This window comes from Olea europaea, unplaced genomic scaffold (genome assembly GCF_002742605.1).
Source record: "Olea europaea var. sylvestris unplaced genomic scaffold, O_europaea_v1 scaffold770, whole genome shotgun sequence".
In the NCBI taxonomy this organism is placed as follows: domain Eukaryota; kingdom Viridiplantae; phylum Streptophyta; class Magnoliopsida; order Lamiales; family Oleaceae; genus Olea; species Olea europaea.
The window spans coordinates 260,392-278,813 of NW_019266118.1; the positions used below are offsets into that span (position 1 = coordinate 260,392).

Sequence of the window (18,422 nt, forward strand, 5' to 3'; positions counted from 1 at the left end):
ATCGTTGTCTGCTCGATCTTGTTCCTCCTCGTTGTTCATATTTCCAATTTGTTCTCCACCATCTATTACTAATAAACATCCTTCATCACCAAAATCTTCCTGATTCTCAACAACTTCATTTAAAATACTTACACAAAGAAAAGTTTCTGTACAGACAGATATAAACCACTTTACGTTGTTGTCACAATCAATTATGATTGGTGCAGCTGGAGCTTTAGACATTATCGAGACGAGCTGAAATCTTCATTTTGTATAAACTCGTATCGATATTCAATGCCTCCTTAACTTTATCATATAGTTCCATGTAAGAAATTGTTTTTGCAACAAGAATAGGTATTGTTTTCCTTTTGCCATTTCCAGAATACTTCCATTTCCATCCACCTTCAACTGTCTGCTCATATTCAATTGGATAACAAACCGATATCCATACCATGTCCATGGTGTCCATAACCTGTAACTCAACATATAAATTTCATCAAATTTCAAACATCATACACTATTGATAATGATATGTACGTTGTCATGGATTTCAGAAAACGATATCTATGTCGTTCTCAATTTCATAAAACGATATGAATGTCGTTCTGTACTGAAAAAATCAAATACACGTTTCACGTGAAAACAATGTGAAAAAAGCCAATCATCCTTCACCACTTTACATTTCACTTCAATTAATACTAAGAAATAAAAACAAGGGGTAATGAAAATAAAATTGGAAGTAACCCATTTAAAGATCCAATCAAATCATAAAATAAATTCAAAATTATTATTGAAAAATGAACACCACAAACACATATACAACAATATGAACGGATGATTCAAAATAATGGAGAAAGAAAGTGGCTCAAATATCGAAAATTTACCATACCATCTCTTCTTCTCCAAATGCCCAATAAAAATATAGCAAGACTTTATTATTCACTTCAACCAAATGAATGTTCAAGGGAATGAGAATGTAGATTTTGTGATTTCATTAAGTAGAGAAGAAGATGATGATAAGAAATCAGTATGGCGGCATCTACAGTGGTTGAGTCGTTCTTAGAGGAGGGAGGGAAGGAGATTAGGGTTGAAAGGAAATTGAAATGAAAATAAGGGCAATATCATCATTTCACATACAAGGATATTTTAGTCTTTTACAAATTCTATTTTCCATATTTAATAACTTTAGGCCTTTCAACTAAAAGTCTTAGTTCCTGGTCTTTTTGAACAAATGTTTAGTTTGACCAAGCCTTTTAAATGAATCCCCCATAAAATTCTCTCAAGGGTCTGCTTGGAACCTCTTTTTGGGGAAGGGAAATGAGTTGGGAAGGCCATGCCCAATATATATTTTGTTCAATTGGCTTTTGACCAAAATTATAAAAATGAAAAGAATTTTAATTATTTGTAAAATAAAATTGGAGAAGAGATTGGAGTTTTTCTCTAAATTTGCTGAAGTCGTGATTTGAACCTTGGACGATAAATAAATATTTTAACTCCACAACCATTATGACAAATGATGATCTTTTGATATTTGTGGGCAAAAAATATATATATTATATTTCAAAAAATTGTTTCATTTTCACTTCAAAAATAAAATTTAATTAGAATTAAAATTTAACAATAATCCACTGGTTGAACCATTGATCAATAAATATGCATTCAAAATCATCTTCTCCTTAGAATTTAAACTCTTCTTTTTAAGTTTAAGGTCGTCTCTTCTTCGTAATTGATCTCCAGTGCACCCAATGTTTTAACATTATCCACAACTCAGCAATTGGTCGAAAATAATTACTGAGTCATTTATTCATTAGATACATATTATAATACACGAAATTTTTTAAAATAAATTTTATTGTTATATTTTGAAAAGAAAAATGGACAAAAAAATATTTTTTAAATTTTTATCTTATTTAGAGTCCAATAATTAGATTTTAATAAAAAGCGATGTAGTATATCAATATTGTATTCATTTTAAAGCTTTTAATTGATAAGAACTATTTAACTCAAGATAAAATCGATTCGGATAAGCCAACACCAAGATATTGCAGTTTGACAAAATCGTAAAATATAACTTATCAACTTAATAAAAATGTGGAATGGAAATGAATTGCTGACACCGTTTCACTGATTTGCATAATAATATTGAAATCATTTCTGAAATATAAAGCGACTTCGATATTGTTTCAGCGTCGATCAAATACACTCCGCTTAACTGATTTGTATAACGACATTGAATTCGTTCCTGAAATACAAAAAATGATGTATATGTCGTTTCGATATCGAACACACAATGCTTCACTGTTTAAAAGGTTTGGCACACGCTATGGAATAAGTAAACAACGTTTATATCGTTTCAATACAGTTTTCGACGACAGTGATATCGTTCCTATTTAATCGGAACTATAATATCATATATATTGTTTCAGGAGTGGTTACACTAGAAAGTTATGACTACGATATTAAATATAATTGAAATTTACATATTTTCGTGACTTTTTATAATTTTTAAGTTTACGTATTGTACATGTTTAGAATGTAAAACATTGTGCATATTCATGTAACGATATACACTTCGATCCGATGACACATAGAGTAGTTGATGTCGTTCTAGTATAAAATGTTCTTATTCTAATAATGACTTTTAAATTTTTCACTAGGCACAAAATAATAATTAAAACGACATATGCATTGTTTCTTTTCAATTTTAACGAGTTTGAAATCATTACAGTTTAAATAATAATTAGAACGGCATATGATGACCGAAAGAAGGCATCAAGTGAATTGATAGCACTCGAATGGCTCAGAAAAAGAGCGAATGGATACTATCTTTCTTTCTGTTGAATGAGATTAACCTCACTTAGTGACTTATTTTATCATCCTATGTACAACAAATATATATCATGTGACTGTGGATGATCGAATCGTCATTTTTATAATTATCGTTTTTATTTATCGTTTTAGTTAAGATTTAAACTAAGGCGATATCAATGTTATCAAAATTGTACTGAAACGATAATAATATATTTATGTATCAAACCCACAAAATAAGATAACAACATCCAAATCGTTATAGTACAAATTTAATGAGTTTGAAATCATCTCAAATCAAATCACAGTGATAACAATATAGATATCGTTTATTTTCATATAAAATGATATTTATATCGTTCTAACTAAATATAAAGATTCAACTGTTCACAACCACCTGTTCCGCTTTCAGCGTACGTTTAACAATCGAGAAATGTCATTAAGTGAATTGATATCACTGAAATGACTTATAAAGAGTGAACGAAAATACTTTCTGTCTAAATAGTTCGAAGGTGTATAAGAACAAAAATTTTCTCATAGTTTCTTTTGAGGGAGATCGAACCCACTTGATTATCTATTTTGATCATCCTACATATGTCAGATGCATGTCTGGTGGTCGTGGACAGTTGAATCGTTATTTTTAGCATAAACGATATAAAATGTCGTTTTATTTTAATTGAAACGATATGTATTTAGTTTTAGTTATGATTTAAGCTAAAACGATATCAACGTCGTCAAATTTGTATAGAAAGGATAATGATATCGTCATGTATTAAAATCATAAATAAATTAACGATATTCATATCGTTTTAGTACAAATTTGACGAGTTTGAAATCGTTCCAATTCAAATCACAAGTATAACGACGTAGATATCGTTTCTTTTCATATAAAACAATAATTATATCGTTCTGGATAAAAATAACGAGTCGATTGTCGACAAACACCCGTCATGCCTTCGGCATACATAGAAAGATCGAAAGAGGTCATCAAGTGGATTTTGATACCACTTGAATGACCTAAAAAGAGTAAATGAAAATACTTTCTGTCAAAATAATTAAAATGTGATATAAAATCATGAGAACAAAAATGTTCTCATAGTTTCTTTTGAGGGTGATCGAACTCACTTGATTACCTATTTTGATCATCATGCATATATCAGATGCATGTTTGGTGGTCGTGGACGGTCAAATCCTTATTTTTAGTATAAACAATATAAGTATCATTTTATTTTAACTCAAACGATATGTAATTAGTTTTAGTTATGATTTAAACTAAAACGATATCAACGTCGTCAAACTTGTATTTGAAACGATAATGATATTGTTATGTATCAAAATCACAAATAAAATAACGATATTTATATCGTTTTAATACAAATTTAACAAATTTGAAATAGTTACAATTCAAATCACATGTATAACAACGTAGATATCGTTTCTTTTCATATAAAACGATAATTATATCGTTTTGAATAAAAATAACAATTCGACCGTCAACAACTACCTGTCATGCCTTCAGCATACGTAGGACGATTGAAAGAGGTCATCAAGTGAGTTTTGATACCACTCGAATGACTTAAAAAGAGCGAATGAAAATACTTTATGTCAGAATAATTAAAAGGTGGTTTACAATTATGAGAACAAAAATGTTCTCATAGTTTCTTTTGAGGGAGATCGAACCCACTTGATTGCCTAATTTGATCATCCTACATATTTCAGATGCATGTATGGTGGTCGTGGACGGTTGAATCATTATTTTTAGCAAAAACGAAATAAGTATCGTTTTATTTTAACTGAAACAATATACGTGTAGTTTTAATTATGATTTAAACTAAAACGATATCAACGTCGTCAACCTTGTATTGAAACGATAATGATGTCGTTATGTATCAAAATCACAAACAAAGTAACGATATTCATATTGTTTTAGTACAAATTTTACGAGTTTGGAATCATTCCAATTCAAATCACAAGTATAACGACATATATATGATTTTTTTTCATATAAAATGATAATTATATCGTTTTGGATGAAAATAATGATTTGACCATCCACAACCATCTGTCATGCCTTCAACATATGTAAGACGATTGAAAGAGGTCATCAAGTAGGTTGATACCATTCGAATGACTTTAAAAGAGCGAACGAAAATACTTTCTGTCAGAATTGTTCGAAAATGGTATACAATCATGAGAACAAAAATGTTCTCATAATTTCCTTTGAATGAGATCGAACCCAATTGATTATCTATTTTGATCATCCAACATACATCACACGCATGTCTGGTGGTCGTGAACGGTAGAATCGTTATTTTTAATAGAAATGATATAATTATCGTTTTATTTTAACTGAAACGATAAGTATGTAATTTTAGTTATGATTTAAGCTAAAACAATATCAAAGTCATCAAACTTGTACTGAAATGATAATGATATCGTTATGTATCAAAATCACAAATAAAGTAAGGATATTCATATCGTTTTAGTGCAAATTTGAATAGTTTGAAATTGTTTCAATTCAAATTACAAGTATAACGACATAGATACCGTTTCTTTTCATATAAAACGATAATTATATCATTCTAACTAAAAGTAGATTCGACCATCCACAACTTCCCGTCATGCCTTCAATATCGTTACGTTGTTCAGTGCACTTTTTTTATTTGAAGGACATCTATATCATTTTGAGCTTCAGGAACGACTTCCATGTCATTCTTAGAATGAGTGCATTTTTGTACAGGAACGATTTATATATCATTTATGTATAGTCATAACAACTTTTATGTCGTTACCAAAATAAGTTAAGCAGTGTGTATTTCATACTGAAACAATATAGATATCGTTTTTTATTACAGGAACGATTTCAATATCGTTATATTAGTCACTATACTTTTTTGTATTGGAACGACATCTATATCGTTTTGTGCTTCAAGAACGACTTCAGTGTCGTAATTAAAATCAATACATTTTTGTACTACAACGATCTTAAAACACTTTGTTTCAAAAGGAAGAAAATATATATTGTCATTAGATTGATTGCATTTACATCAACTGTAACTATATGAACTTCGTTTACATTTCAATAGTGTAAAAGCATTTCAATAGTACAATAACCACAAAATTTAATAAATCATCTTGTGCTTCAAATAAGCACATAATTATAAAGTTACAAATCAGGACAATATTACAACATTAATCTCAGACGATTATTACTCGAGAACTTCAAGAATCATGAATGTTTTGGAAAAAAATTATAAAAATAGAAATGAACGATCGATTAATATAGTCTTTATGGATCCATTGAATAATTTTGATCATTTATAATCTCAGCACTGTCACAAATTTAGGAACTATGAGTATGAATTATGATGATAAACAAGTAAGTTCATCTAGGATATAAGCCAGCCATTACATTAAAGTTTCTATCGTACACACATATATACACATACTTTCGACCTATATCTTGTTAAAACTAAAGGAATAAATTGTTTAAAATTCTGGACCAATTGTTTCTATGTAAAAAAGTCATCCACCAGTAGCACCTAAAGAAAAAGGAAAAAAACGACGTTCCCCATTTTTCTTTGGGTCGGGGATGGAAAAGGCTGACACAATATTCGACCTGCTATGTTCAATTCCTCTTAGAGTAAAGTTGAGTAAGCATGTCCCTCAAGAGAGATGCAGTACGAAATCACAAAGTAAACATTCAAATTTCTAAATCTTTATATTGAAAGCAAGTAAATGAGCAAGATAACACAGACGATGATTATGTAATTTGTAGGAAATAATTCCAAATCAATTATCCATTATAAATATAAATGAAATAATAAAAGAGTATGCTCCAACAAAGCCAAGGTACTGATTTCTATTTCAATGTATTGGTTTATTCCATCTTATTTGGGAATAAAAACATGCAATCCACTGATATATTATGACTGTACTTCTAACCATTTGATGTTGTGAATAAATTCTTTAATCATTCGATTTTTCCAATTAAATTTTGAAAAAGTTGTGAATTGATGTTCAACACCTCTTTGACTTTATCATATAATTCCACCTAAGAAATAGTTTTTGCAACAAGATTAGGAGTTGTTTTTTCTTTTTTATTCCCTGCATATTTTCATTTTTAAACACATTCAACCGACTACTCATATTCAACTGGAAAACAAATTGATATCCATACCATATTCGCGGTGTCCATAACTGTAATTCAATATTAAAATTTCATCAAATTTCAAACATTGTACAGTACTGATAATGATATGTAAGTTGTTACGAATTGCAAAAAACGATATGTAAGTCGTTATGTACAGACGAAAATTAAATGTATGTTTTACAATAGACCAATAAAAAGAATAGCCAAACATGCCTTTGCAAACTTACATTTTACTCTAACTGATAAAAATGATGAGTAATGAGAAAAGGGTTTGAAAGTAATCCATATCAAAACTCTAATCTAATGATAAAATTAATTCAAAATCATTGTTCACAAATAAAAATCATAAACATATATACAATAACCTGAAGAAATTATTCAAAAAATAGACAAAGAAACTAACCCAAAAATTGAAAATTACAACACTCCCTTCTTCTCCAAATGCCCGACAATAATATTGCAAGATTTTATTACTCACTTCAACCAAATGAGTGTTCAAGGAAAAGGAAATGTAGAGTTTATGGTTTCATTAAGTAGAGAAAAATGATGATGACAAAGAAAGAAATTGCATACCTCTACTGCCAATTTTTGAAGAGCAAATGGAAGGAAGGTAGAATTTAATTAGGGACAAATGGGAATTGAAATGAGAATTAGGGCAGCAATGTCTTTTTTGTATGTAAGGTCATTTTAGTCATTTACAAATTATATTATTCATTTTCCATATCTTTAGGCCTTTTATCCAAAACACTTAGTTTGTGGACTTTTCAAACTAATGTTTTGTTTGACTAGGCTTTTTAAATGAAAGCCCCCAAGTTTTTTCGCCGATTTTGTTCATTTTTAGATGAGGTCATTCACATAAGAAGTTTAAAAAATCAATATTTCTTAGTTTTTGAGACATTAATAATGTAATTTGGATTGTATTTTTCAACTCATTTACATTGGTTGCCATGTTAGATTTAACTTGTAAATGCCAAATATTATACGGACAAAAATCAACTTTGCGAGTTTGATGACTTTATTAAAAATGTAGAATTCTGATAAAATGAATAGAGTTCTTTCGGCAACTCCTTTTTGTTTTGGTTTGGTATGCCCGAAGTTTCCAACGGTGTTCGATGAATCTATGATACCGTACTCGTATGCACGGCTCTACTTTCACCTTTCGGCATAGAAAAGAAAAATCATGGAATACCCAAATAAGCCATGCTTAGCATCATAATTGTCGAGCCTGACCATGTAGAATACCAAATCAATTAAGGATTTCATTGCCCGGGAAGAAGTAGCTCGACTATCACAAATTCTGTCAAGCCTGGACGGAGTTAAATACCTTGTTGTATTGTCGGGAATTTAATTTGTTCGTCTGAAATTCTGTAGAATACTTGATAGTGTAACAGTGTTCGAGTCACACTTCCAGTCGATATACTGAAGAAAAAAGACACCCATAATCTGTTTCAATCGTGTCCAGTCGATATACAAAACATTGCTCAAGTGATTTGAAAATGTTGGGAATTTACACATATTTGGGGGGATGAAAACCATACAACTAATTAACATATGATTGCACAAGAACACAACAAAGAGATCCCAGATAATGGAGAAGTACCATCTTTTGCACGTATAACTTCAATCCTTGATGAAATTGCAAAAATAAAAGTGATATTGAGTACAATAAGCACATGATTAGACACAAAATCTTTACAACTAAACCTCGTAGGTATGAAAATCTGAAGTCTAACTATACAACAAATGAGGGATTCCACGTATAAAAGTTTCATAATCGATCACAATGAAGACACAGAATTGCTTAGGCATGAAGACTGCTGAACCAACCCACTCGAGACTTTGAATTGTGTTAATTATACATAAAACCCACATAATTACAAAATTGAGAATGAAATCAATAACAAGAAAGATTATATTTGATCCCAACAATGGGAAAAACACCTAGTTTCGAGATTGTTTCCTCTAGATTTTCTTTACCTTCTTTCGGTAAAATTTTCTGAGACTGATAGTCTCCGGTTGAACTTCCAATCCTTGGACCAACCGATTAAGGAAGGATAGAATGCATTGGTGAATTTCCGAGGAGCCGTATGAGGCTCTTCTTTCTTGTTTTTCCTCCGGGTAGCTGCACTTGTTGCTGAATTATTTCTCAGCAATCGGGATGATTTTGGATCAAAAATCGAGGAATTCAAAGAAGCATCAGAAGCGCCAAAAGATACGGGGCCATTTTGTGATGATAAATCCATAGGGTATCCAACCGATCCATCCTGATGGGGTGGTGGAAATTTCTCAATCTTTGTCTTAGCATTAGTTTGAGACTCAACTCGCAACCGCTGTAGAATATTGTGGGTGCAAAGAAGGAAATCATTAGATTTTAAGCAAATGAGTCCCTAAAGGTAGATTCCACACACGACACTCAATTATATACACAAACTAGAAAAAGACAGATAAAAGAGTTCAAAGATTAAGCCCTTGTTTGAGCCCCATTTTGGGGGAAAGAATGCATTTTGAATGGTAGATTGATGGAGAATGTGTGGTTAAAAATTAAGGAAAAGTTTTGGATTTGCATGTAATATTATTTTATTGAAGAATGTGTAGCTGAAAATGAGTTTTGGAAAAATAAATTTTTAGAAGAATAGGGCTCAAACAAGGGCCAAAAATGGTGTTTTGCAGAACAGCCAAAATTTTCTTTTAGTGAGGTCTACAACATCACTAAAGTAGCTCCTAATCTTATTAAAATCATTCTGTATCATCATCTTATCATGGAATTCTTAGCAGTTGCAGTTAGAGTAAAAACATAGAACCATAAAATTGCTCTCAAGAAAATCCTAAACACAGTGTAATGATTCACTTCAGCATGAACGTTCCACTTAATAATGAGATTCGCTGAGTTCTTTAAATTCCTTTTCAATTTTTATTTTTTAAAGGGTTCAACGGATTTCACCCCTCCCCTCCTAAAGGAGGCTCAAAAACAGGTCATCAGCTTGGTAAGACTTTGCTCTTACCACTTGAGCTACGTCCTGGCCCTAGTGTTCTTTAAATTGATAAAGAATAAACACTTGATTTCTTTCTCAATGCAGCTATTCGATATGTGGAATCATAACAATAAATAGCAATTCCTTTCTCAGTATTCAACATCTGTGTTTTTTTTCCAAGCATTTTTGGCTAGGGTTCCTTATGCTTAAAAGTAAAAGAAGTTACCTATTTTGAAATTAACTCTTACCTCAGTGTCGAAGTAAGTTACTTGATCCAACTATGAATTAAATATGTTATTATTTTCAAGGTGAACTTTTTAAGCTTAGCAAAACTTGGAGAACGCAGTCCTCTTACTAAAAGTTGATTGTAATCCCACAGATTCACTATTTCTTTAACTGAGCATTCAAGTCAGTTTGTTTCCTCCTTCGATTTCCTTCTCTTGATTCTTGCTGTTATTTTTCTCTCTTTTTTATGGTCTTATGCAAGATTAATAAAAATTTTCTTAAAATACAAGCAAGAGGGTACAACATAGCAAAGAACAAATCCACTGAGCTCAAATTGCATGCAGGACTTTAAATTCCTTAACCAGCACAAGCCCAGTAAGTCAGCGCATCAAATACCACCTTTTACACCCCACGGTTCATCAGAAAGACAGCAGTATTTTTTTCAATTATATTATAAGAGATGATAAGCTCTCCAAATGACACCTTTTACAACTCACACTTCATCAGAAAGACAGTGGTAATTTTTTAATTATATTATAAAAGATGGTAACTAAGATAGCATTTGGCATGGTAATATAGCGCAGAAACAAAATGGAATCCGTTTGACTTACATCTAAGTTAACTTGTAGCTCGGCGTTGGCTTCTGGTGCTGGAATTGCTCGGCCGACCCTTTCATGAACTCTCACTCGTCTGGTTCCATCTACTGCATGAGCTTTCCCACCTAAATCTCGTTGCCTGTAGTCAAGATAAATGTCAGCATATAATTGACATTGGTCAAAAAGTTTCTTGACATCAAGTAAAAGCACCTTCTCGCTTCTTCAACTCTCAATTTTATATCCATTTCCTTGCTTGGAGGATACTTCGGTAAGCTTGATGGCTCACAGGGATATGGTTCGGTGGTAAAGAACTGTTCATAAAAAAGATAATGAATTCTATCACGAGCAATTCTGCCACCAGTTCGCTTGTTCATAATTGATTTTACTAATTAAAACCCCCATCTCCATCAAAAATGCACTAGACAAATACAAATTGCAAAAAACACTAAGCGAGAAGTAAACATCTAACAGTAAAAGATGTTGATTTTATAAGCAAATTTCTTAATATATACCACCTGCAAGAGGTAATACTTCTGATGATTGGTTATAAACAATCTGCCAGTATGAGGATTAGCAAGGCAAGAATATTCGAATAAATGAGTTTGTTAAAACAGAACGTTTTAATGGAGAAATAAAATGGACAAGAAAATGAAATAAGAACAGACAAAATTTTGACATGGTACAGCTATTAGCATGCGTGCAAGACAACAGAGCAGTGACAAAAGTTCACTAAATGCAACTGAATATTGCAAGGGCCAATGGCTTACTCTCACTCACGTATACGAAGTCCACATATACCAAAGGACACTTGTATTGAAACTTACACCCAAATACTCAACTCTCTAAAACGGAACACAGAGCATAATCACTCATACTCGGATAAGGGACTTCACCTCAAAAAATTTGGACGTACTTCAATTGAGAAAGAGCTTGGCACTTTATAGCCAAAGTTGGACAGGTAAAGAGCCATCATGCACACACATGGCTCGTTTGTTGCCACAAATGTGGCTGAATCCCTTATACTCAATAAGTCTAATGAAGTCCCAGAGCTCACCAAAGATAGTTACACAAGAGTATCACTTGATTTTGAGATATAAAATTCCACTTAGTAGAAATATTTTGTGAGAGTTTGGGGATCTAGTACTTTGTAATCCTTTATATTCTCCCCTTTCATATAAGTGAAATTCTTATCTTCTCGGTACATGGACGTAGGCCAAGTGCCGAACTAAGTTAATTTTCTGTGTTATTTCTCTCTTATATTTTGCCTAGACCTTAATGCGGGGGCTTGTGCATAACGATTGGTAACAGAGCAATATCAGAATTATCTTTGACCACTGTAGCCACGTCACTGACGCTTGAAGATGTATCAATAGGTTTTGTTTTATCTTTGAGTTCCAGACAATCAATTTTCCAAAGCTTTCTCTGTGAAAATAGTTGTATTTTCTTCTTCTAACTCTAGATTTATTTCTAGGCAGGTATCTAATCTCTGATTTCCTTTCTTTGACCGATCGGTAATCAACCCATCCAACTTCGACTACAAGTAGCTAAGCCCTCATTCAATTGAGGCACGGCTAAAATTTTTTCACCATTAAATTTCTCCACATCCAGTTTTGAACTCCGAAACCAGTTTGTTGGAACATAGCATTGATACGAAGTGGACAAGAAAATAAAAGAAGCACCCAAAGGACCTAGAGAGTTCACATGGTTAGGTTATTAACTGTCCATGATCACAGAGCGGCCAAAAAATTCACCACCAAAAAGCTGAATGTTAAAGGAGCCAATAACTTACTCTCACTCGCTTAAACAAAGACCACATACACCAAATTAAAATTTTCGAAAATCTCATTATACTAATACTGAACTCTTTACAATGGAATACAAGGAGCATAAACACAGAGACTTCAATTGGCTTTTAGAGCATGTAGATGCTAGGTAGACGTTACTAGCTGATATATGTATATCTTACATAGATGCAGGTCGTAATGATTCTCTGTGTTCAAAGCCATTGCTCCTGCTGGGATGCATAATTATGTTTCCTAAGAGTGAATTAACTAGCAAACAACCTCTCATTCCAAATGATATCTATAGTGATGGTCATGTGTGCAATCAGTAGTAGTAAACCTTCATCCAGTTATATTGTCGGAAACGAATCTGTAAATGTTGCATTGAGGATATAATAAATCTATCTGATAAACATTTAAAAGTGAACCCTATTTTTCAAAAAAAATTATACAGTTTCGAGGAATACTCACTTCAGATTTAATAAACCTATCTAATAGATATTTAAAAGTGAACCTTTTTTTCAAACAAAAATTATATAGTTTCGAGGAATACTCACTTCACTATTTAATGCGGCACTGGCAGAGCCTCGAGCATCAGGGTCAATTGCAAGAAGAGTTTCTACCAGAGCGAGAGCTGATGGCGGAAATTCCTTGAATGTCTCTGCTATGCAACACTTGTAAGGTTGCTGAGGTTTATAAAGAGTAGCATTTGGCAATCTGGATTTCTTCCAATATTCCTCTGATGGAGACCCACATAATTTAAAGATCTTGTGAAGTTGCTCAACCTAATTAGCAAAGAAATCGAGAATGAAGATTTTGAACTTGGACAATTACCCATGACAATAATGATTAAATAGAATGATTTTCAGCAGTCAGAAGCTAAAGTTCACAAAATTAGAAATTTCCCTCGTCAGATAATGGAAAATACATATTGAAGAAGTTGACACTAGTAGATGGACTAAATATGAATGTTAATGATATATTTACGTCATGATGATGAAGGGGATGATTCCAGTTTATGGGATTGCTTAAACGATTGTATCAGACAAAGCAAATCTGAGAGAGAATACCTCTGTCCGTCCCCGCATTATTGGTTTCCCAACAAACAACTCTGCCAAAATGCAGCCTGCACTCCATAAATCAACACCAGGCCCATAATAAGTGGCCCCTAATAAAAGTTCTGGAGGACGGTACCAGAGCGTGACAACACGACTGGTCATGGGTTTCTTGCTTTCAGGATCATAAAAAGAAGCTAACCCAAAATCGGCTATTTTTAAGATTCCTTCATCGTCAATTAACAAATTAGAGCATTTGATATCACGATGTAAAACACCATTGTTGTGGCAATGCTCAAGCCCAGAGAGTAATTGTTTCATAAAAGATTTGACCTGCAACAGGAAATATAATCATGATAAGCCACTCAAATATTCATAACATTGCTAATAAACAAGACTGCTGACACTATAGTAATTTTTTATCAAATTTTCTCAAAAGTCTAGTAAAGATGGTAACGTCGAAATGCTTGTTGACAATGTTGCAAAATATAATGCTACAGTGAACAAAGAAAAATTTCCACTCCAGATGGAAAATTCATTCTTTATAGTTCTTTATGGGCTGACCTTTGACTTCTATACTGCATAGTTTCACCTCACTGCATCATTCTGTAAGTCTGTTTCCTAGCAGTGCTTGGAGTTTATAATTTGAGTGTGAAAGAAACGAGTCCCAACAGACTATTTCTTAAAGCTTAGATTTTTATAAACATCTATCTTTCGATACAAATACCGATATTATATATATGAACAATAATAAATTCTGAGTATTTGTTAATACAAGCGTGCACAATTTCTTGGACAGTGATATTTAGCTGCAGACAATTTTAAGTTGCCCTATTGCACAACGTCTAAGCTTAAAATTCTTTCTCAAACTTGCAAACCATTTCAACGTCATTCGATAGCTTGTTAAACCTTCCATCAATCGTCAAAAAGAAAAGGACAATATGCCACCCTTCCCGAGTGGTGGCGCCGCCAGTTCTCAGTCGAAACTCCGGCGCAGAAGCCGAAGGTCTAAGGAGTCCCTCATCTCCCGCCGGAATCTCTCCGATCTTCTTCTCTCTTTCACCATCGTTCTGAACCCTTGTAAGGTCGGGTTCTGAAGCTTGCTTATTTTCTTCCCTGCGGCGGGAACTCCTCCGAGATTCTTTTTCCTTGGCATCACTTTTCCCAAGAACACAGCCCATTGCAAAAAAATCAAATATTTCAATAAACTAAACTCAAATTTCAGCCGCCATCATCTTATTTCAACAAATTTATCAGTTTCAAGAAATCAAATTTGAGACTTTTCTATAAAAAAAACAAAAATAAGCCCAATCGGAAAAGCAGTTAGATATGCAAAACCGCTTTGCATTTATTCCTCCTTCCCCTTTGTGTATGTTTTGATTCAATTGAAGACTAACAATTCAACAGAAGAAATCATTTGAATCAGATACCCAGTGAAGCGAAAAATTTACTAATAACCACACAAAAGAACGCTGCTATCATAATAGTCCGTGACAGACTGCATCTGCATTTATTGCACTGTGTCTGTTTTGTATATTTTGAATTCAAGAAAATGAGGTCCCGAAGACAATCATATTTGTGCTTCTGCAAATAAACAAAACACAGAGAGAAGAAAAGTTGTGTCCTTTTCTTTTCGTATTTGCGTCAGCATTCGATTGATTAATTAACAGTTTTTCAGGTTTATTACTGGCATCAAACTCAAAGTTTTTCAGATAAATATTAATGTTTCAACGATTAATTTTAATTACGTTCATGAAATCTAAAGTTAATTGTTCCAATAGTCACTAAATTTAAATTTATATCTTTAATTGGTCATTAAATTTTAAAATGTCGAGTTTTGATCACTAAACTTATGTCTATGTCTTTGGTTGGCCGTTGAAGTTTAAAATGTCGAGTTTTGATCATTGAACTTAGATTCATGTCTTCGATTACTCACTGAAGTTTAAAATGTCAAGTTTTGACCACTAAACTTCTGAAAATATTATATATTACTCACTGAATTTTGAAAAATATTGTATATTATTCATTATAAACTCAATATTTTTCAAAATTCGATAGTTATACTAGTGAATAACGTACGGCATATTTCAAATTCAGTGGCAAAAACTCGACATTTTAAACTTCAATGAGCAATCTAAGACATGAACCTAAGTTCAGTGAGCAATCAAAGATATTAACCTAAGTTCAGTGATCAAAACTCGACATTTTAAATTTCAATAATCAATCAAAAATATGGACCTAAATTAAGTAACCAAAACTAAACATTTTTCAAAGTTCGGTAGTTAAAACTCGACATTTTAAAGTTCAGTAACCATTGTAATGATTAACTCTAAAATCTATGACTTTTCAAATGTACATTCCATTAACTTTTATTAAAATTTACTTTAATTCCTACCAAACAATGATTGCTTATTTTTGTTATTGTTCTTTTAGAAGAAATTTTTTGAGAAAACTATCTAAGTTTTTAAACTTACCCGGTAAATTTTTAGATAAATCATTTCATAAAAAAAATTGTCTATGTAGGCTTAAAAATGGCTTTTGAAGTCTCAAAATCAACTTTCTACTTTTTAAAATGCATGCCAAACTGCCCTTATATACGTGTATAACCGTTCAAAAATAATTCAAGTTCAATGATGTATTAATTATACTATGGTTCATAAATAATCACATAGTCCAAACATTATTGAATTATCCATAACATAAAAGCTAATTATGAGGAATTTAATAAAATTTTGGACGATTTTCATTGATGTGCACTAAAATAAATATAAAAACTAGCGGTATATTTTTTTATTTTTTTATGATCGTGGGTGTTCGAATTAGTTTATGCGCACCTCAATTAATCTCATGAGTCTTAAAATTTATAGTCGAATACTCACCTTAATGATTTTGAGGGGACTCGAAGTGGTGACCATTGAAAAACAAATTTAAAATCTGATCACTAAACTACCCCTAAGAGTAAAAAACTAATGCTACAGTTAAAGAGTTTTTGTCACTATTTAAAAATAACTAATTATATGGTATTATTTTATTGTATCAACAAATTGTAGTGCTGATTAATATTATAAATTTGTAGTTTTTTAATTAGGAAATATTTTCTAATTTTACATTGTATTTACTATTTATTGGTATCAAGTTCTGTTCACGATAAATAAATTTAAATGCAAATATGGAGATAGAGAAAAGGAAATGCTCACACTTTACCTAACGACTTCGCCAAACTTATTAAAAAGGGAAAATTTTGCATTAGTTAATTATTATTATTATTATTTGTAATAAATTTTAATCGTGTGATCAATAATAATAGAGGAACAAATGTACTACGTTGTTTTCAATAACATGATTTAATATTTTATTAATTGTACTACATTTTAAAAATATATTAAATAATTTAATATTTTCGTAAGCGAAACGCAATTATGTATGTTGTAATATATGTAGAAGTAATTTGAATATATAAATAATTTTTCAGCCATATAAATTGTTGAGAATAAAAAATGAAGAAAATTATTAAATGTTGTTCATTTGGTGCAATTTTTGGTGTAATGTGTTGGAGATGATTTTTAATTTTGTGCAAGATTTGATGCATAGTTGTGCAAATTTTGGTGCAGAATTGAAAATGGTCTAATGGCATCTCTAATGCTATCACCAAAACACCAAATTTTTGGAAATGATCTAATGGCATCTCTAATGCTATCACCAAAACATCAAATTTCACAAAAATTTGATGATGATAATATTCACTATCATCATCATTTGTAGGAAAAACAAATGAATTTTGAGAATTAAATTGCAATGATATTTCGACATTGTAATATCATAATATTCAAATTCAGAATGCAGTGCACTGTTTTTTGTATTTATTAATGAATTTAATATATTTTTTTAATTTAACGTAAGTATTTATTTAGTAATTCATGTATTTGTAAAATAATAAATAAATAAAATTCAAATAAATAATTTTTTAAGAATAAAAAATATAAGAAACTGATTAAACACTATTCATTTAATGTAAGTTTGGTGTAATGGTTAGAAATGATTTTTAGTTTGATGCAAAATTTACCTCAAAATTTACTGCATGGTTGAAGATGCCCTAGAGATCTACTTTGAATCCTAGTATAGAAGTAGAGATTGATTTGAGGAGATTGTTCAATTGGAGTTGAGTAGAGTTAGTCCCACCCTATTAAAGAATATTAATCAAATCTCAACATTAGCATTACATGTGAAGTTTCAAGTGTCTTCTGTCATCTCTAACTATAGTTCAGTTCATTCTCTTGAATGCAAGTTCTTTTGAAGGATTCATCTATCTAATTGATGAATCATAAGAAGAAAATTCATGATTCATATTCTTAGTAAAAAAAGAATAAACAAATTGAATTCGTAGATTTCCCTAGGTCATATTATGAGGCAATAAAGTGTTCTTATCTTCAAGATTCATTGGAAGGGGCAACGCAACAAAATCATAAAGAAATGATCGAATCTTTTGACGCCCAAAAATACTACTGAGGTGCTAAAAAATGGTTGAAATAGTTCGACGGGAAGGTCAGCGTGACTATAGCCCTTGATAAATTTAGCAAAGATGAAAATAATTTATTCGATATTATGGATAACTAGATATGTAAGATGAAAATAATCCAAACAAAAATTAAATTTTATTAAGTGGTTCTAGAATCTTACCTCGTGTTTTGTAGAGATTTTTTAGAATAGATTTTGTAAAAAAAAAATGAAAAATATGGGTTGGTAGTAGAAAAAAATTATGGATCCTTCTGTGAAATTATTTTGTTGAAATAATGCGTAATTTAAAATTAGATTGAGAAAAATATGAATTTGAAAAAGCGGGGCCAAACATAAAA

General features: G+C 31.5%; 2 protein-coding genes across 2 annotated transcripts in view; both read right to left on the minus strand.

Annotated features, from left to right (window-relative positions):
• Window positions 1-433, minus strand: part of LOC111391271 — a 1,467-nt gene extending 1,034 nt beyond the window's left edge. Inside the window, exons 1-2 of the mRNA XM_023016442.1 lie at window positions 259-433; window positions 70-146 (exon numbers count right to left, since the gene is read on the minus strand). Coding sequence (XP_022872210.1) covers window positions 70-146; window positions 259-433 — 252 coding nt within the window. The remainder of the gene's footprint in view (window positions 1-69; window positions 147-258) is intronic.
• An 8,122-nt stretch (window positions 434-8,555) lies between these two features.
• Window positions 8,556-13,924, minus strand: LOC111391255 (probable serine/threonine-protein kinase At1g54610). Its single transcript, XM_023016426.1, has 5 exons — window positions 13,585-13,924; window positions 13,072-13,299; window positions 10,944-11,044; window positions 10,749-10,872; window positions 8,556-9,270 (listed from the first exon to the last, which is right to left on the minus strand). The coding sequence occupies exons 1-5, from the start codon at window positions 13,888-13,890 to the stop codon at window positions 8,914-8,916; spliced, it is 1,116 nt and encodes a 371-aa protein (XP_022872194.1). The 5' UTR covers window positions 13,891-13,924; the 3' UTR covers window positions 8,556-8,913.
• Window positions 13,925-18,422: the final 4,498 nt, after the last annotated feature.

Coding starts and splice junctions, on each gene's coding strand:
- LOC111391255 (XM_023016426.1), bottom strand. CDS start 13,890: ATGAAACAATTACTCTCTGGGCTTGAGCATTGCCACAACAATGGTGTT. Junction 10,873..10,943: donor AGAGTTGAAGAAGCGAGAAG/GTGCTTTTACTT, acceptor TCTTGACTACAG/GCAACGAGATTTAGGTGGGA. Junction 9,271..10,748: donor AGCTACAAGTTAACTTAGAT/GTAAGTCAAACG, acceptor AATATTCTACAG/CGGTTGCGAGTTGAGTCTCA.